The sequence below is a fragment of the Martes martes genome, assembly GCF_963455335.1.
Source record: "Martes martes genome assembly, chromosome: 11".
NCBI lineage: Eukaryota > Metazoa > Chordata > Mammalia > Carnivora > Mustelidae > Martes > Martes martes.
In genome coordinates this window covers 85485585-85500392 of record NC_137899.1, presented here as the reverse complement: position 1 = coordinate 85500392, position 14808 = coordinate 85485585, and the positions used below count along the sequence as shown (strand labels likewise).

Below are 14808 nucleotides of genomic sequence, written 5' to 3'. Positions count from 1 at the left end.
TTTTGGGGGGAAGGTCTGGCTGCTTTCACTTAGTATTTTTTTTAAGATTTTATTTTTATTTATTTGACAGAGGGAGAAATCATAAGTAGGCAGAGAGGCAGTCAGAGAGAGAGAGGGAAGCAGACTCCCTGCTGAGCAGGGAGTCCTATGTGGGGCTTGATCCAAGGACCCTGAGATCATGACTTGAGCCTCAGGCAGAGGCTTAACCCTCTGAGCCACCCAGGCGCCCCTCACTTAGTATGTTTTCAAGGTTCATCCACATTGTAGCTTGTATCAGGATTTCATTCCTTTATTTTTTTTTAAAGATTTTGTTTATTTTCATTCCTTTATTTTTTAAATTAAAATAACATAGACTTATTTTCTCATAGTTGGAAGGCTGGAAGTCCTGGGTCAGCGTATTGATGAGACCAAATTTTCCTGAGGCTTTTCTCCTTGGCTTGCAGATGGGTACTTCATTCCCTTAATATTTAATATTCTGTCATATGGATATATCACATTTTGTCCATTCATTTATCAGTTGGTGGGCTTAGGGTTGATTTCACTTTTTGGCTATTATAAATAATACTGTGAACATTCATGTACAAGTGTATGTATGTATACACCTAGGAGTGGAACTGCTGGGTCATATGGTAAATTTAACCTTTTGAAGAATTGCCAGACTGTTTTCAAAGCAGTATTACCGATTTATAATCCTACTAGCAGTGTGTGAGGGTTTTGGTCTTTCCACATTCTTACCAACAGTAAAGTTTTTTTTTTTTTTTAGCCATTTTAGGGACTATGAAGCGGGATCTCATTATGGTTTTGTATACCTTCCTTGGAGAAATATCTATTCAAATCCTTTGCCTATTTAAAAAATTGAATTGTCTTTTCATTGTTGAATTGTAAGAGTTCCTTATACATTCTGGATGGTAATCCTTTAGTTACATGATTTGCAGAAATTTTCTTGCATTTTGTGGATTGTCGTTTCACTTTTTTTTTTTTTTTAAAGATTTTAGGTATTTATTTGACAGAGAGAGAGCACAAGTAGGCGGGGGGGGGGGGAAGCAGGCTCCCTGCTGAGCAAAGAGCCCAATGTGGGGCTTGATCCCAGGACCCTGGGATCATGACCTGAGCCGAAGGCAGAGGCTTTAACCCACTGAGCCACCCAGGGGCCCCTTATTTCACTTTCTTAATTGTGCCCTTTGACACACAAAAGTTTTTAGTTTTGATGAAGTACAGTTTATCTATTTTTCTTTTTATTGTTGCACTTTTGGTGCAGTATCTAAGAAACTATTGCCTAATCCAAGATCATGAAGATACAGTCCTATTTTCTTCCTGTCCTATTTTCTTCCAAGTTTTAGCTCTTACATTTAGGTTCTGGGATTTATTTTTTCATTTATGTGCAAGGTAGGTTCAACATCATTCTTTAGCTTGTGAATATTCACAGAACTTTTAAATTATTTTGAATTGAATTGCAATTAGACATAAACTCCATGAGGACAGAGACCAAAATGATCTAAATTTTTTCTGAATGAATGGATGAATTAGGTTGCCAGAGTATCAAGTTTCTTTTGTCTGAAATTATATCAATTCTGTGCAGTAACACTGTTTTCATTATGATGTTGGCAATTCAGATATGTTGACAATAACAATTCAGAAGGGAATACACAGGCTGATAGGAATTGTATTATTTAACAGGCTTTGTGGTAGTGAAACTGATTTCCATGCAGTCAAATCCTGACTTTAAGAACTGTGTAACCTTGGGCAAAGTACATTACCTACTTCTTATTCTATAAAATGGAGATTTAGAGGCACCTGGGTGGCTCAGTTGGTTAAGTGTCTGCCTTGGGCTCAGGTCATGATCCCAGGGTCCTGGGATCCCGCCCCACGCTTGGCTCCCTGCTCAGCAGGGAGCTTGCTTCTCCCTCTCCTGCTTCCCCTGCTTGTGTTCTCTTTCCCTGTCCCTCTGTCAAATAAATAAATAAAATCTTCAAAAATAAAGAAATAAAATCGGGATTTAGTTGGTGCAGCTGTCAAAAGGATTATATCAGATCTTTTAGCTACAGTGCTTTACACATTTTAAGCATTCATCAAATAGTGCATTTATTATTGCAAAGGATTAGCAGCAATGTTTTGAAATCCAGTAACATACTTTTGCCCAGAATTTCTTCAGCACGCGGATTCCAGGATTCCTATTTTCTTTTGTGAACTGAGAACTGTTAGAGCATTGATTTTTGATTCGGAAAGACATACACAAAAATTCAATTCAATGTGTAAATGACCCTAAAGATGTATGTAAATACTATGGAGTTCAGAGTGTCCTGAGCAATAGAATAAACTACTTTTTTGGGTTAAGAACTTAGTAGTCAAGGGGCTGAGCAGGGATTGTAGGCGTTTTGGATTCATCTCAGTGTAGCACATATTTTCAGTTTTGCACATTGCTTCATTATGTGTCTGTCTCATCCACCAGAGTCCGCAGACACCCTGTCTTCAGTCATCTTTGCATTTCCAGTACTGTGGACACTGCACGGATGGTTCAGTTGAGCCGCCTTGCCTAAGGGCGTCAGAAAAGATTCCCTGGATAGACCTCGGACCCACTGCCAAGGACGGAAGAGCGGCTCAGGTATGGAACACACGTGGGTCATACAGCTCCAGTCGTATGCAAGTCACCGAGAGAACCACAACCTACTGCCTCTTCCCGGCTCCTGGCCCTACGGGGACACTTCCGGGAGGGGGCGGGGAGACAGGAGGAGGCGTGCCGGGAAGGAGGGCGTTTGAGCTGCACCCGGCGGAAGTGTGCCAAAGGTATTGGTGCTGCAGCTTCCGGTCCGGGTTAACGCGGCTTGGGTATACTGCGTGGTTTGTGTGGCGCGGGAACAGACTTCTGAGGGCAATTCAGTGGGTGAGGAGGCGAGTATTGGCGTCTGAACTCAGAAGTTTGGAGTCTAGTGGGAGGATAGGTAGAAAAGCCAGGAACCTGAATACAATCTAACCTCTGTTTCCGAGGGGGCATCTTGCACGGGAACCCCTCTGCCCTGGTAACGGCCAAAGAGGAGATGGCGCCAGTCAGGGAGCGGCCGTGGCCGACACAGTGAGGAAGCTTGAAGGCGGAGCAACCGGAGAAGCCTCGGGAGAACAGCCAAAGCCGTCGCTGCCGCTACCACTGCCACCACCATGGAAGGGGCAAAGCCGACTTTGCAGCTCGTATACCAGGCAGTGCAGGCGCTTTACCACGACCCAGATCCCAGCGGAAAGGAGCGCGCCTCGTTTTGGCTTGGGGAGCTGCAGCGTTCGGTGAGGGGCCCTGCGAGGCCGTTCTGCGCCGCGGGGCAAGGGCGGGGTGGGACCTAGGCTCGAGCTGGAGCTTGAACCCGGCGGTTGGCCTCGTGAGATGCTCCTTAGGGAGGAGCTGCCGCCGCGGGGTGGGGCTGCGAGGCTACATTTACGCCACTTTTCGAAAGCGAGCCGCAGCTGGACGGTCGCGAACTGGCCCTTTCCCCACCCCGTACAATCTGATTTGTAGGTCCCGTACTCGCTTGTGGCAACGATCTGGTTCTCTTTTAAGTTTTACGCTTGCTGCTTGCTTCTTAGGCCCTGCTTTCCCGTGTAGTCTTCTTCAGTCAAATCCAGTCCCAATCTTTCTCCATCTTCCACTTAACGGATGCTTTATCCGTCTCCTCTTGGTGTCCCAGTGTTGGGGTTTGGCAATTCCATCCTAGTCGTAGCCTTGCACTTCATTGTGCCTTACTGATTTTTCACTAAGTAACAGTGATAGTTTGGGTCTGTTATTCTCGAAACTTCTCAGGTTTCTAGATTCTTTTACACGTGAATTTCCTCCGTGTTTTGGAGTACAACGTGATGTAAAGAAAAAAATACCAGTTCTGGTTTCAGAAAATCCTTGCAGTTCACATCTTGCAGCACGTTTGTTCTCTAACCTTGTTTTTTAACCCCTTTTAGATTCTTTGTAAGATCCTGCGTTGATTATTCCATATGACTATGTGAACATCCAGTGAGGGGCTTAGGGGTTTAATTTCACCCTGGTAAACCTATTGTGTATCTGCATTCTTTGATTCACGTGCCTTAACTTTCCTCTAATTTTTTAAAAAAGATTTTATTTATCTATTTGACAGGTCACAAGTAGGCAGGCGGGGGTGGGGGGAAGCAGGCTCCCAGCAGAACAAGGGGAGCCCGATGTGGAGCTCGATCCCAGGACCCTGAAATCATGACCCCAGCCGCAGGCAGAGGCTTAACCACACTGAGCCACCCAGGTGCCCCACTTTCCTCTAAATTTCATACCCAGTTTTTCTGTGCTTTATTTCTGTGTGTGTGTGTGTGTAAACTTGGTGATCTTGCTGACTTTACCTTTCTTATTTTTGCATTTTATATTCCCAAGTTTTGTTTTTTTGTTTTTTGTTTTTTTGTTTTTTTTTTTTAGATTTTTATTTATTTATTTGACAGAGATCACAAGTAGGCTGAGAGGCAGGCAGAGAGAGGGGAGGGGAAGCAGGCTCCCGGCTGACCAGAGTTGGCTGCCTTGAGAGGAGTGGCAGTTTTCATTTGAAGGGACACAGTCCTCAGGAGATGGTTTTTCAAGGAGGGGGCTGGAGGAATAAATATATTGACCTTATTCCCCTACACTTCTGGGATTCTTCTTTGAGCAAACCCAACCAAAAGCTTGGGGACACCAGAACCTGTTGATATAGTCCATATAGGTCAACATACTGGGGCGAAAAGCAGTATGTTGACCTATATGGACCTATATGTTTTCCAGTGGACCTGGAAAACATCTAGTGCATTCCCACATCATTTTTAGGCAACTTCAGCATCTGGGTTCACAACTCAGCTGACATTTCAGCCCCTTAATTCCTTTACTTCCTTTTCTCAGCCTCATGGTTACAGTGTCACATCTTGGATCTTTTCATTAGTAAAAAGTCACCAACCCCTAACTCAGCCCCATGGTCACACAGTGGCACCCTGAATCTTGTCATTTTTGGAAAGTCACCAGCCTGGGGTGCCTGGTTGGCTCAGTTGGTAGAGTATACAGCCCTTGTTCTTGCAGTCACGAGTTCAAGACCCATGTTGGTGTAGAGCTTACTTAAAATAAAGGAGAGGGGGGGTGCCTGGCTGGCTAAGTCGGTTAAGTTCAGGTCTTTATCTCAGGGTCTTGAGTTTAAAACTCAAGTTGGGCTCCACATTGGGCTCCATGCTGGGTGTGGAACCTACTTAAAAAAAAAAAAAAAAAAGTCACCAGCCCTTTACATCACTAACTCAGGTATCTGCTCTGATCACAACCCTCTCTTCCAGTTTGTTGGCTTAAGAATTCAAGTAACCCGGGGCGCCTGGGTGGCTCAGTGGGTTAAAGCCTCTGCCTTTGGCTCAGGTCATGATCTCAGGGTCCTGGGATTGAGCCCCGCATCGGGCTCTCTGCTCAGCAGGGAGCCTGCTTCCCTCCCTCTCTCTCTCTCTGCCTGACTCTTTGCCTACTTGTGATTTCTGTCTGTCAAATAAATAAATAAAATCTTAAAAAAAAAAAAGAATTCAAGTAACCTGTAAGCATTTTTTGAGATCTGTAATTTTTGAAATTTTTTGAAATCTCTAATTTTAATTTCTATCAAAATTAAAAAGTTATGGAGCACTTGGGTGGCCCAGTCAATTAAGCTTCCCACTCTTGATTTTGGCTCAGGTCATGATCTCAGGGTTGTGAGATCCAGCCCCTGTGTGGGGCTCTGCACTGGGCAGGGAACCTGCTTAAGATTCTCTCTCCTCACACCCTGACCCCTCACTCACATGCTCCCTCAATTAAAAACAAACAAACAACCCCCCCCCCAAAAAGTAGTTATATTTTAAAACTTAAAATATTCTATTTTACTTTATTTTTTAAAAGACTTTATTTATTTATTTTACAGAGAGACAGTGAGAGAGGGAACACAAACGGGTAGTGGGAGAGGGAGAAGCAGGCTTTCCTGGGGAGCAGGGAGCCCGACCCGGGGCTCAGTTCTAGGACCCTGGGATCACGACCTGAGCCAAAGGCAGATGCTTAACAGCTGAGCCACCCAGGCGCCCCTAAAACTTAAAATATTTTAAAATAAACTTTTAAAACTTTCAAAAGTTATAAAATGGTAACTTTACAAGAAAAAGGCCTAGGATGTAAAAGAGCAGTTATGTTTAGACTTTCTTCTATGAAAGATGAGGATTTGGGCTCCCTTCACCTTCTCTTCTGTTGCATCTCTCTAACATAGTTCTATCAGTTTTGGTTAAATACACACAACATGCATTGTGAACCACATAGCATATATAACATGGTAATTTTTCTTTTTTTGTGCAAGTTTTCTTTTCCTGGTGGTAGTCATTACCTTTTTCTTTCACATATACTTCATTTTCTATATATCTATAATAATTTGTTCAAAACTCTCTGTGAGTATGTAAATATCCTCTTAGTGTGTTCACGTTGGTAATCTGCTTCCTTTTTTGGTAGAAGGAAACCTCTCCCTAGAGGTCTCTATCTTCCTGCTCCAGTCTGACCTTGTTATTCTCCAGGTCTGTTGCATAATTGTTGTCCTGGGATCTCTGTTTAACGCTCCTGGGGAATTATTTTCTCTTTCTTGTGTCAGATGCATTGAATCCTGGATCTCATGATCTTTTCTTTGATTACTCCCTCATTTGATGGCTAATTGAGAAGGGAACTTTTACTCCTTCTCCCTTATATTTCTGTTGGTCTTTTTTTCTTCAATCACTTTTGTCCTGAGAGCTATTCTCTGGATATAACTGGGACTGCCAGTGGCAGGTGGGAGAATGAATCAGGGTATGGATCTTACCACTAAATATGTAGGCTTTAATTTAATCTATTTTCAATATGATATTCTTGTCCTTAGGTGAGTCTCTTGGCTAAGAGTCCAGAGTCCCTCTGCGTCATTCTTTTCAAAGTAAATCTTGAGTCTTCAGTGATGGTGGGAGGATGGTAGCCTGGCCACTCAGTCATGGGGGAAAATCTCAGTCTAACTGCTCATACAGATTTTGAACCCACTCCTTTGTTTTTTGTTCCACCTATGCATCTGTCTTCAGATGTACCTGGTACTTTTAATTCCTGAGCATAACTGGAATTTGCTACATGAATAATTTTGCTCTCTTGGCTTCCCCTTTCTCTGAAAAAGTTTTTCAGATCTACTAAGATGGTTAACTCTTCCATTAGCTTTCTGGTTTTCACAGTTTTGTTAATATCAGTCATGTTTCCATTCTTTCTGTCCTTGTGGCACCACCCCCCCCTTTTTTTTTTTTTTTAAGATTTTACTTATTTATTTGTCAGAGAGAGAGAGAGAGTGAGCGGGAGTGCACGCACCCGCACAAGCAGGCTGAGTGGCAGGCAGAGGCAGAGAGAGAAAAAGGCTCCCCGCCGAGCAAGGAGTCTGATTCGGGACTCGATCCCAGGATCCCGGAATCATGACCTGAGCCCAAGGCAGCCCCTCAACCAACTGAGCCACCCCGGTGTCCCTTCTCCCCCACATTTTTAAAAATCTCTTTACTCTGATCTTAGTGGATTTTTTGGAAGAGACTTGTGGGCAAACAAAGGTGTTCAGTCAGTTCAATCATGTTAAACAAATCCCTGAATTAGTTAGTTCCTGAATTTCATGAAAACCTTATTCAGTTGACTGGCTCCTGTTGTTTCTTCATTAGGTCTTGTCTTTACTTCTATCTGATTTGGATTACAAGGTCTGTCATTTAGTAATTTTCTTATATATACTATACCATCAACCCTTCATCTCTGGTTTGGTAGAACTTCAGCATAGGTATAGCCAACTGCTTCTCCCTTCTCCTGTCAGGTCTAGGTGCTCTGCATCTTATTTTCTGAATTCTTAGGAACCTTGATCTCTTGGTTATTCTATCACTTGCATCTTCAGACTCCCTCTTTACTGGGTCCTTCCTATCAGGATTCATATAACTGTAGTATTTCCCATAGTAAGCAAATGGTTATAGTGGGGAGGAGAAGGGAGGTGGTAGAGAATGCTTCCTCCGTCCAATTTTGTTATTTCTTTAATTCTTTCGTACCTCTGTAGTTTTACTCTTTACCAATCTTCTAATGAAGAAACTAATCCATCTTTTCAAAGCCCAGCCTGAATTCTTTCTCCTTGAAGCCTTAGCTGATTCTCTTCAAATAAAAATCATTTCTGCCTCCACTGAACACCTAGAGCACTATATATAATTGCATTTGTAATTTTTTTTTACCTTTTTGAAAATCTGTTTTGTTTCCCCTACTAGATTGTAGAATTGTTTTGTTTATATGATACAGTTGAGGGAATACTTTAATGGTTATTAAGAAAGCATGATCAAGATGCCTGACACAAAGGTTCTTAAAAATGTGTGTTGAGGGGTCCCTGGGTGGCTCAGTAGGTTAAGCCTCTGCCTTCTGCTCAGGTCATGATCTCAGAGTTCTGGGATGAGCCCTACATGGGGCTCTCTGCTCAGCGGAGAGCCTCCTTCCCCCTCTATCTCTACCTGCCTCTCTGCTACTTGTGATCTCTCTCTCTCTGTCAAATAAATAAATAAAATCTTAAAAAAAAAAAAAAGTGCGTTGTTGGGCACCTGGATGGTAGGTTAAACATTTGACTCTTGGTTTCTTCTCAGGTCATGATCTCAGGGCCCCACATCACTGCTCCATGCTCAGTGTGAAGTCTGCCTTGTGCCTCTCTCTCTGCTCTTTCCCCTGCTTGTGCTTGTTCTCTCAGAAATAAATAAAATCTTTTTTAAAAAAATGTGTGTTAAAGAATAGCTGCTTGTAGGCATCTCTGAAGGGATTAGTTGGTATCTCAAATGTGTCTTTATGGATTTCATTTCATTTATTTTTTTTTAAAGATTTTATTTATTTATTTGACAGAGATCACAAGTAGGAAGAGGGGCAGGTAGAGAGAGAGAGAGGGAAGCACGCTCCCCGCCAAGCAGAGAGCCTGATGTGGGGCTCGATCCCAGGACCCTGGGATCATGACCTGACCCAAAGGCAGAGGCTTTAACCCACTGAGCCACCCAGGCGCCCCGATTTCATTTATTTTTGCTGCCTTTCTCTACCATACCCATGACTAATTGAAAATAAACAATATTATTCAGCCTCCTATGAGGTTGTGTTTAGTCTTTCCATCCTTTTTTTTTTTTTCCCAAAACCAAAAAAAACCCCAAAAAACAACCTTTGTGAGGGGTACCTGGGTGGCTCAGTCGGTTAAGCATCTGCCTTCAGCCCAGGTCATGATCTTAGGGTCCTGGGATCGAACCCAGCAGGGAGTCTGTTCCTCCCTCTCCCTCCCACTTACGCTCTCTCTTGCTCTTTCTCAAATGAATAAATATTCTTTAAAAGACTTGGATACAGAAAGGAAGAGGAACTTTTTGACTCAATAAAGGTTTCTCGAAGTAGTCACTAAATACAGATTAAAAGTCTGCTCTAGTGTAGTAACAGGCATAGTGTTTTGGTTTTAAGTTTGTTGTTAAGGAATGATTTGCCTGTTTTGTTTGAAAACCATTTTGAAGAATACACATTTTGGAAAAACGTATCACTTCCCTCTAACTCTCACTTTACTAATCTTAAAGTCATTTAGTAGCATTCTAATGACCTGGTGACAGTAGATTTGGTTTAAGGATATAATTTAGATGTGGTTTAGTCCATGCTATATAAGTTAGCATCTTCTCTCTTTTTCTGGTATTTGTATAAAATAACCATTTGCCAAAGAATCTATATTCATTACTCTAAATTTTTTTTTTCTGACAAAATTCTTGGAAACAGCCTAAAGCCGTTGTTTCGATGTGTGAGATAGGCAGGTATCACTAATATCCAGAGTATTTTAAAATAAAGCAAGTTACTTTGAGACAGATCTTAAAGGAAGCCTATCTAACAGGGAACCATTCTGAACACTTTGTCCTCTCTGGTAACCCAAGTGAGGAGACCATGTAGAAAGCAAGTAATAGAAGGTAAGACTCTCTCTTTATACAGCTAATGAATTATGCTGTGCATTTGTTCTAATTTTGTAATTTAGATTATAAGGAGACTATTATAGAGATAATCTGTTGGTCAGAGGTTAGCTCAAAAAAAAATTATTTATTTATTTATTTATTTTTTAGGATTTTATTTATTTATTTGACAGAGAGAGATCACAAGTAGACAAAGAGGCAGGCAGAGAGAGAGGAGGGAGCAGGCTCCCTCCTGAGCAGAGAGCCTGACATGGGGCTCGATCCCAGGACCCTGGGATCGTGACCTGAGCCGAAGGCAGAGGCTTTAACCCGCTGAGCCACCCAGGCACCCCTCAAACATTTTTTTTTTGAAGATTTGTGTATTTGTTTATTTGACACGGAGAGAGAGAAAACGAGATCACAAGTAGGCAGAGAGGCAGGCAGAGAGGGAGGGGGATGCAGGCTCCCTGCTGAGCAGAGAGCCCGATGCAGGACTCGATCCCAAGACCCTGAGACCATGACCTGAGCCGAAGGCAGAGGCTCAACCCACTGAGCCACCCAGGTGCCCTAGCTCAAGAATGTTATATTCAGCCTGGAAACTGAAAAGGAATGATGAAATCATAAAAAGCATCAATCAAATGAAATGCTCTGATGGACTAAGTTGACATTGTCATGTTTGGTTTGTCACATATCCTTGGGAATTTTCTTCTAAATATCCTGTCAGGGAAGTCGTGGGTCATGGAATGTCAGCTTCACATTTCTTTCTTAATAATTTTCCTCTCTAGAATTTGATTCTTTTTTTTTTTTTTAAGATTTTATTTATTTATTTGACAGAGATCACAAGTAGGCAGAGAGACAGGCAGAGAGAGAGAGAGGAAAGCAGGCTCCCCACTGAGCAGAGAGCCCGATGTGGGGCTCCTTCCCAGGACCCTGGGATCATGACCCGAGCCGAAGGCAGAGGCTTAACCCACTGAGCCACCCAGGTGCCCCTAGAATTTGATGCTTTAGCCTAGTTCAAAAAACCTAGGGTCTTTGGTTTTTCTTTTAGCAATTGCGGTTATTGACTTGACTTACCTGAAAATCTGGGCTTTTTTTATGCTTACGCTTTCATCCTCCATTTAAGTGACTCTTAAAACATGGCATGCTTTTGAAAGGAAAGCCTTCTAGAAAAGACAAAATGTTCATCTACAGATTCTGTGGGTCATTTAATTTAATGAACAAGAATATTATATGCCTTGCATTGCTGAAAACTGGAAACACATAAATGATAAAAACCAGAGACCTTTATTCCAGAGTTTAACAATTTGGCTGGGTCATCTACCATGGTAGCCCTTAGCCAGATGGCTGTTGTGGTTACTTAAATGAATTAAAATTAAATAAAAGTTAAAGTCAGTTCCTTATTTGTCACATTCCAAGTCTTAGTGCAAATACAGATATTTCATATCTTTGGTGTATTGGAGACTGAGTGAGAATTTGTGATGGTATTTATGTTGGCATGGTAGTCTGTTAGCCGGTGGCATTCATCCATGTTTGGATTAGTTTATTTCTTGTCTCCCCAGGCTTTGGACCAGAGTTGGTAGTGCGATTCAGGATATAAAATTATCAGGGTAGTGCTGCATTTTCTAATTATAACACAATTTTCTTCCAAAGCTTTCCAGATAGTTCTTCATTTTTTTTTTTCATGTTGATTGCACTGATGTCTGTAAGGAAGATGGAAAATAGATTGCATATATTTTTTTTTTTACTGTGGTAAAACATTCATGACATAAATAACCATTTTTAGGTATACAGTGCAGTGGCATTAGTACATTCATGTTGTTGTGCGGCCATCACCACCACTGGTCTCTAGAACTTTTTCATCTTCCCACACTAAAACTCTGTACCTATTGAATAATAACTGTCCATTCCCTCTTCTCTCCAGCCTTTGGCAGCACCATTCTGCTTTTTGTCTCTATGAATTTGACTATCCCAGGTACCTTACATAAGTACAATCTTAGGCTGTTTGTGCTTTTGTGTCTTGTTTATTTCACTTAGGTTCATTGATGTCTTTAAGGTTCATTCATGATCATTCCTTTTTAAAAATTGCATTAAAATCTACATAACATAAAATTCACCATGTAACCACTTTAAAGTGTACAGATTAATGGGTTTAAGTACATTCATGTTGTACATACATCACCACCATCTATCTCCAAACTTTTTCATCTTGTAAAAATGAAACTCTACTTATTAAATACAGTTAACTCCCCATTTTTCCCTTCCCATTCCCGAGCCCCTAGCAACCTCCTTTCTATCTCTCTGAGTTTCATTACTCTAGGTGCCTCATATAAATGGAATCATACAGTATTTGAATTTTTGTGACTGGATTATTTATGTAGCATAATGTCCTCAGGGTTCATCCATGGTATATCATTTGTCAGAATTTCATCCTCTTTTAAGGCTGAATAATAATGTATGTACCACATTTTGTTTATCCACTTCATCTGTCAATGAACACTTGGGTTGCTGCTACCTTTTGGCTATTGCAAATAATGCTTTTATGAGCATGGGTATACAAAGACCTTTTGGAGTCCTGCTTTCAGTTCTTTTCAGTTATGTATCCAGAAAGGGAATTGCTGATCATACGGTAATTCTGCTTGGTAATTCTGCTTGTTTTCTCCTTTGTTTTGAGGAACTGCCATACTGTTTTCCAGATGTTAACAGAATTCTAAGCTCTGTTGAACTTAAAAACAACTTTAATTCATGGGAAGTCGAGATTGCTCAGATTACCTCTCCTGTATTTTTCTAGCGTGTACCCTGGTACTGAAATAACTGCCAAAGAGTGTTTTACTGCTGCACAGGTGAAGTCTCAGATAGAAGCTTTATTTCTCTTTTTTGGAAGTTCATAGTTGTTGCTAAAGGAGAAAATTTTGTAGTATTTGGCATGCAGAACTCCTTAAAAATACTGATTTAATTTTCCTTTTTGGTCGAGTTTCCAAAATGACAGTATTATGAAACATTGTTTTTTTTTTTTTTTCTTCTGGTAAGAAATTTTCTGTTAATGGAGTTTACATTATGTATTTGCTTATTTTTTTCCCAAGCCCAAAGCACAGTTCTTTTCAGTTTTTCCTCTGTATTAATTGTTCTCTTGTATTTTGTTTCAGCCATAGTATTATAATATTTAAATAGCCCTAGAATAGAAGAGTGTATTTGGAATTAGACCTGAAAATATACATGTTTTTTACGTAAGGATTCAGAGTTTTCTAACTTCAGTGCTTTTTTTTTTTGTAAAGAATACTTTAAGCTAGACATTTCACATTCATATAAGATTGAACAACTTGAATCTTCAGCATAGTGTTAACATATGTTTTGTCTTTTTTTAAAAGATTTTATTTATTTATTTGACAGAGATCACAAGTAGGCAGAGAGGCAGGCAGAGAGAGAGGAGGGAGCAGGCTCCCTGCTGAGCAGAGAGCCCAAGATGCGGCGCTCGATCCCAGCACCCTGGGATCATGGCCTGAGCCGAAGGCAGAGGCTTTAACCCACTGAGCCACCCAGGCGCCCCTTAACATATGTTTATTAACATGTCTGATAATGTCCTCATTCTTCTGGTTTGCACGAGTTGTTATAAAACTTGGCTCACATGGGCAGGAATAGAGACCAATGATGAAAGGAAATAAGTTTTCTATATTTTGGCTTTTAGGAAGTACTTACCTCAGCTTTGTTTCACATGGTTTTAAGCTTGGCATTTCTTACTTTTAAAATAGGACTGCCTAGTATAATTGGTAAGGCCCACCGCAAGCAGGCAAGTAAAATGATTACTAAGGAATGCATGCTTTCGTCACTCGCAAAGTTGATTTTATGGATCCAGGTTTATCTCTTTTCAGGGCCATTCTTGAGGTTAATGTTCACGTACTTAGGTTATTGAGGATTTTAAATCCTGGATAGGGATTTTCTTACACTTGTCATGAAAATATTTTGGCAAGATTTCTCAGTACCATATTATGCGTGACTGACAGTCACAAATTTGAGCCAGATTTCATTTGACAGTGTTCATTAGGGCTCAGAATTGTTCGAAAATGCTTGTCCCAGAAACGTAGGGGATCTCGTCAGAAACTGAGGAGGCCACAGGATTCAGTGCTGTCATTTGGCCTTACTGATTCCTTTCATTGAAATCAAGATAGAACAGTGCATATGAGTGCTACAGTCTTCTGAAAGTTGACTTGAAGAGTGTTTGGAATTTTCTCGTGGACTTTAAATAGCTTATGATTTTTTAAAGAAGTATTTTTAGCTAGGAATCTCTTCTCTCCCATAAGGGAAACAGTATCTCCCTATTAATTATTTATTCAATTATTATGGAGATAGCTGTGAAAATAGTTTAAATTGACTGAATTTGTCTCTATACATAAGCCTTTTTGCTTCTAGAAAAGTTATTTAATGCACACAAGGGTATTCTGTGGGTATGGGAACTGGCTAGTGGCTTTATGTGACTGTATTTCATTTACACTCTGGTTTTAAAGATGGGAGTTGTTTACTTATCACTGCTGTGGTGAAGATTTTAGCTAAGTTCATTTCATTTGGTTTCTGCATTTCAGGCCATCTTACAAAACACGTTATTTTGAAAAATATAATTTTTAGGTAGTAATGGTTATCTTTTAGGCGTCATAGTTTTTCTTAATATTCCTTCAAATCATTTTCTTTCCCTGCTAAGAAAACCATCAGAAAGTAACTTGTGACAGACCTAGCAGTTTGTCCTATATTTGTAAAATCCTCATAAAACGTTAGATACAAAGGCTCAAGATAGTTGGCCAACTTAAAAAGTTCCTTTCTCTCTTTTCAGGTAAATTAGACTTACTCTTTTTTTTTTTTTTTAATCTGTCTCATGGGAGTGATTTTTTTTCTTGATTTGGGAAATTCTGGTTT

General features: G+C 40.7%; 1 protein-coding gene across 2 annotated transcripts in view; it reads left to right on the top strand.

Moving 5' to 3' along the window:
• The first annotated feature begins 2803 nt into the window (after positions 1–2803).
• TNPO3 (transportin 3) overlaps positions 2804–14808 on the top strand; it is an 89636-nt gene continuing 77631 nt past the window's right edge. The window contains exon 1 of one of the 2 annotated variants that reach the window (XM_080818156.1): positions 2804–3273. Coding sequence is in view for 1 of the 2 variants with exons in the window: in XM_080818154.1 (XP_080674280.1) it covers positions 3154–3273 (120 nt within the window). In the remaining variant the exon portion in view is untranslated. The remainder of the gene's footprint in view (positions 3274–14808) is intronic. The other variant, XM_080818154.1, reaches the window with a different exon arrangement.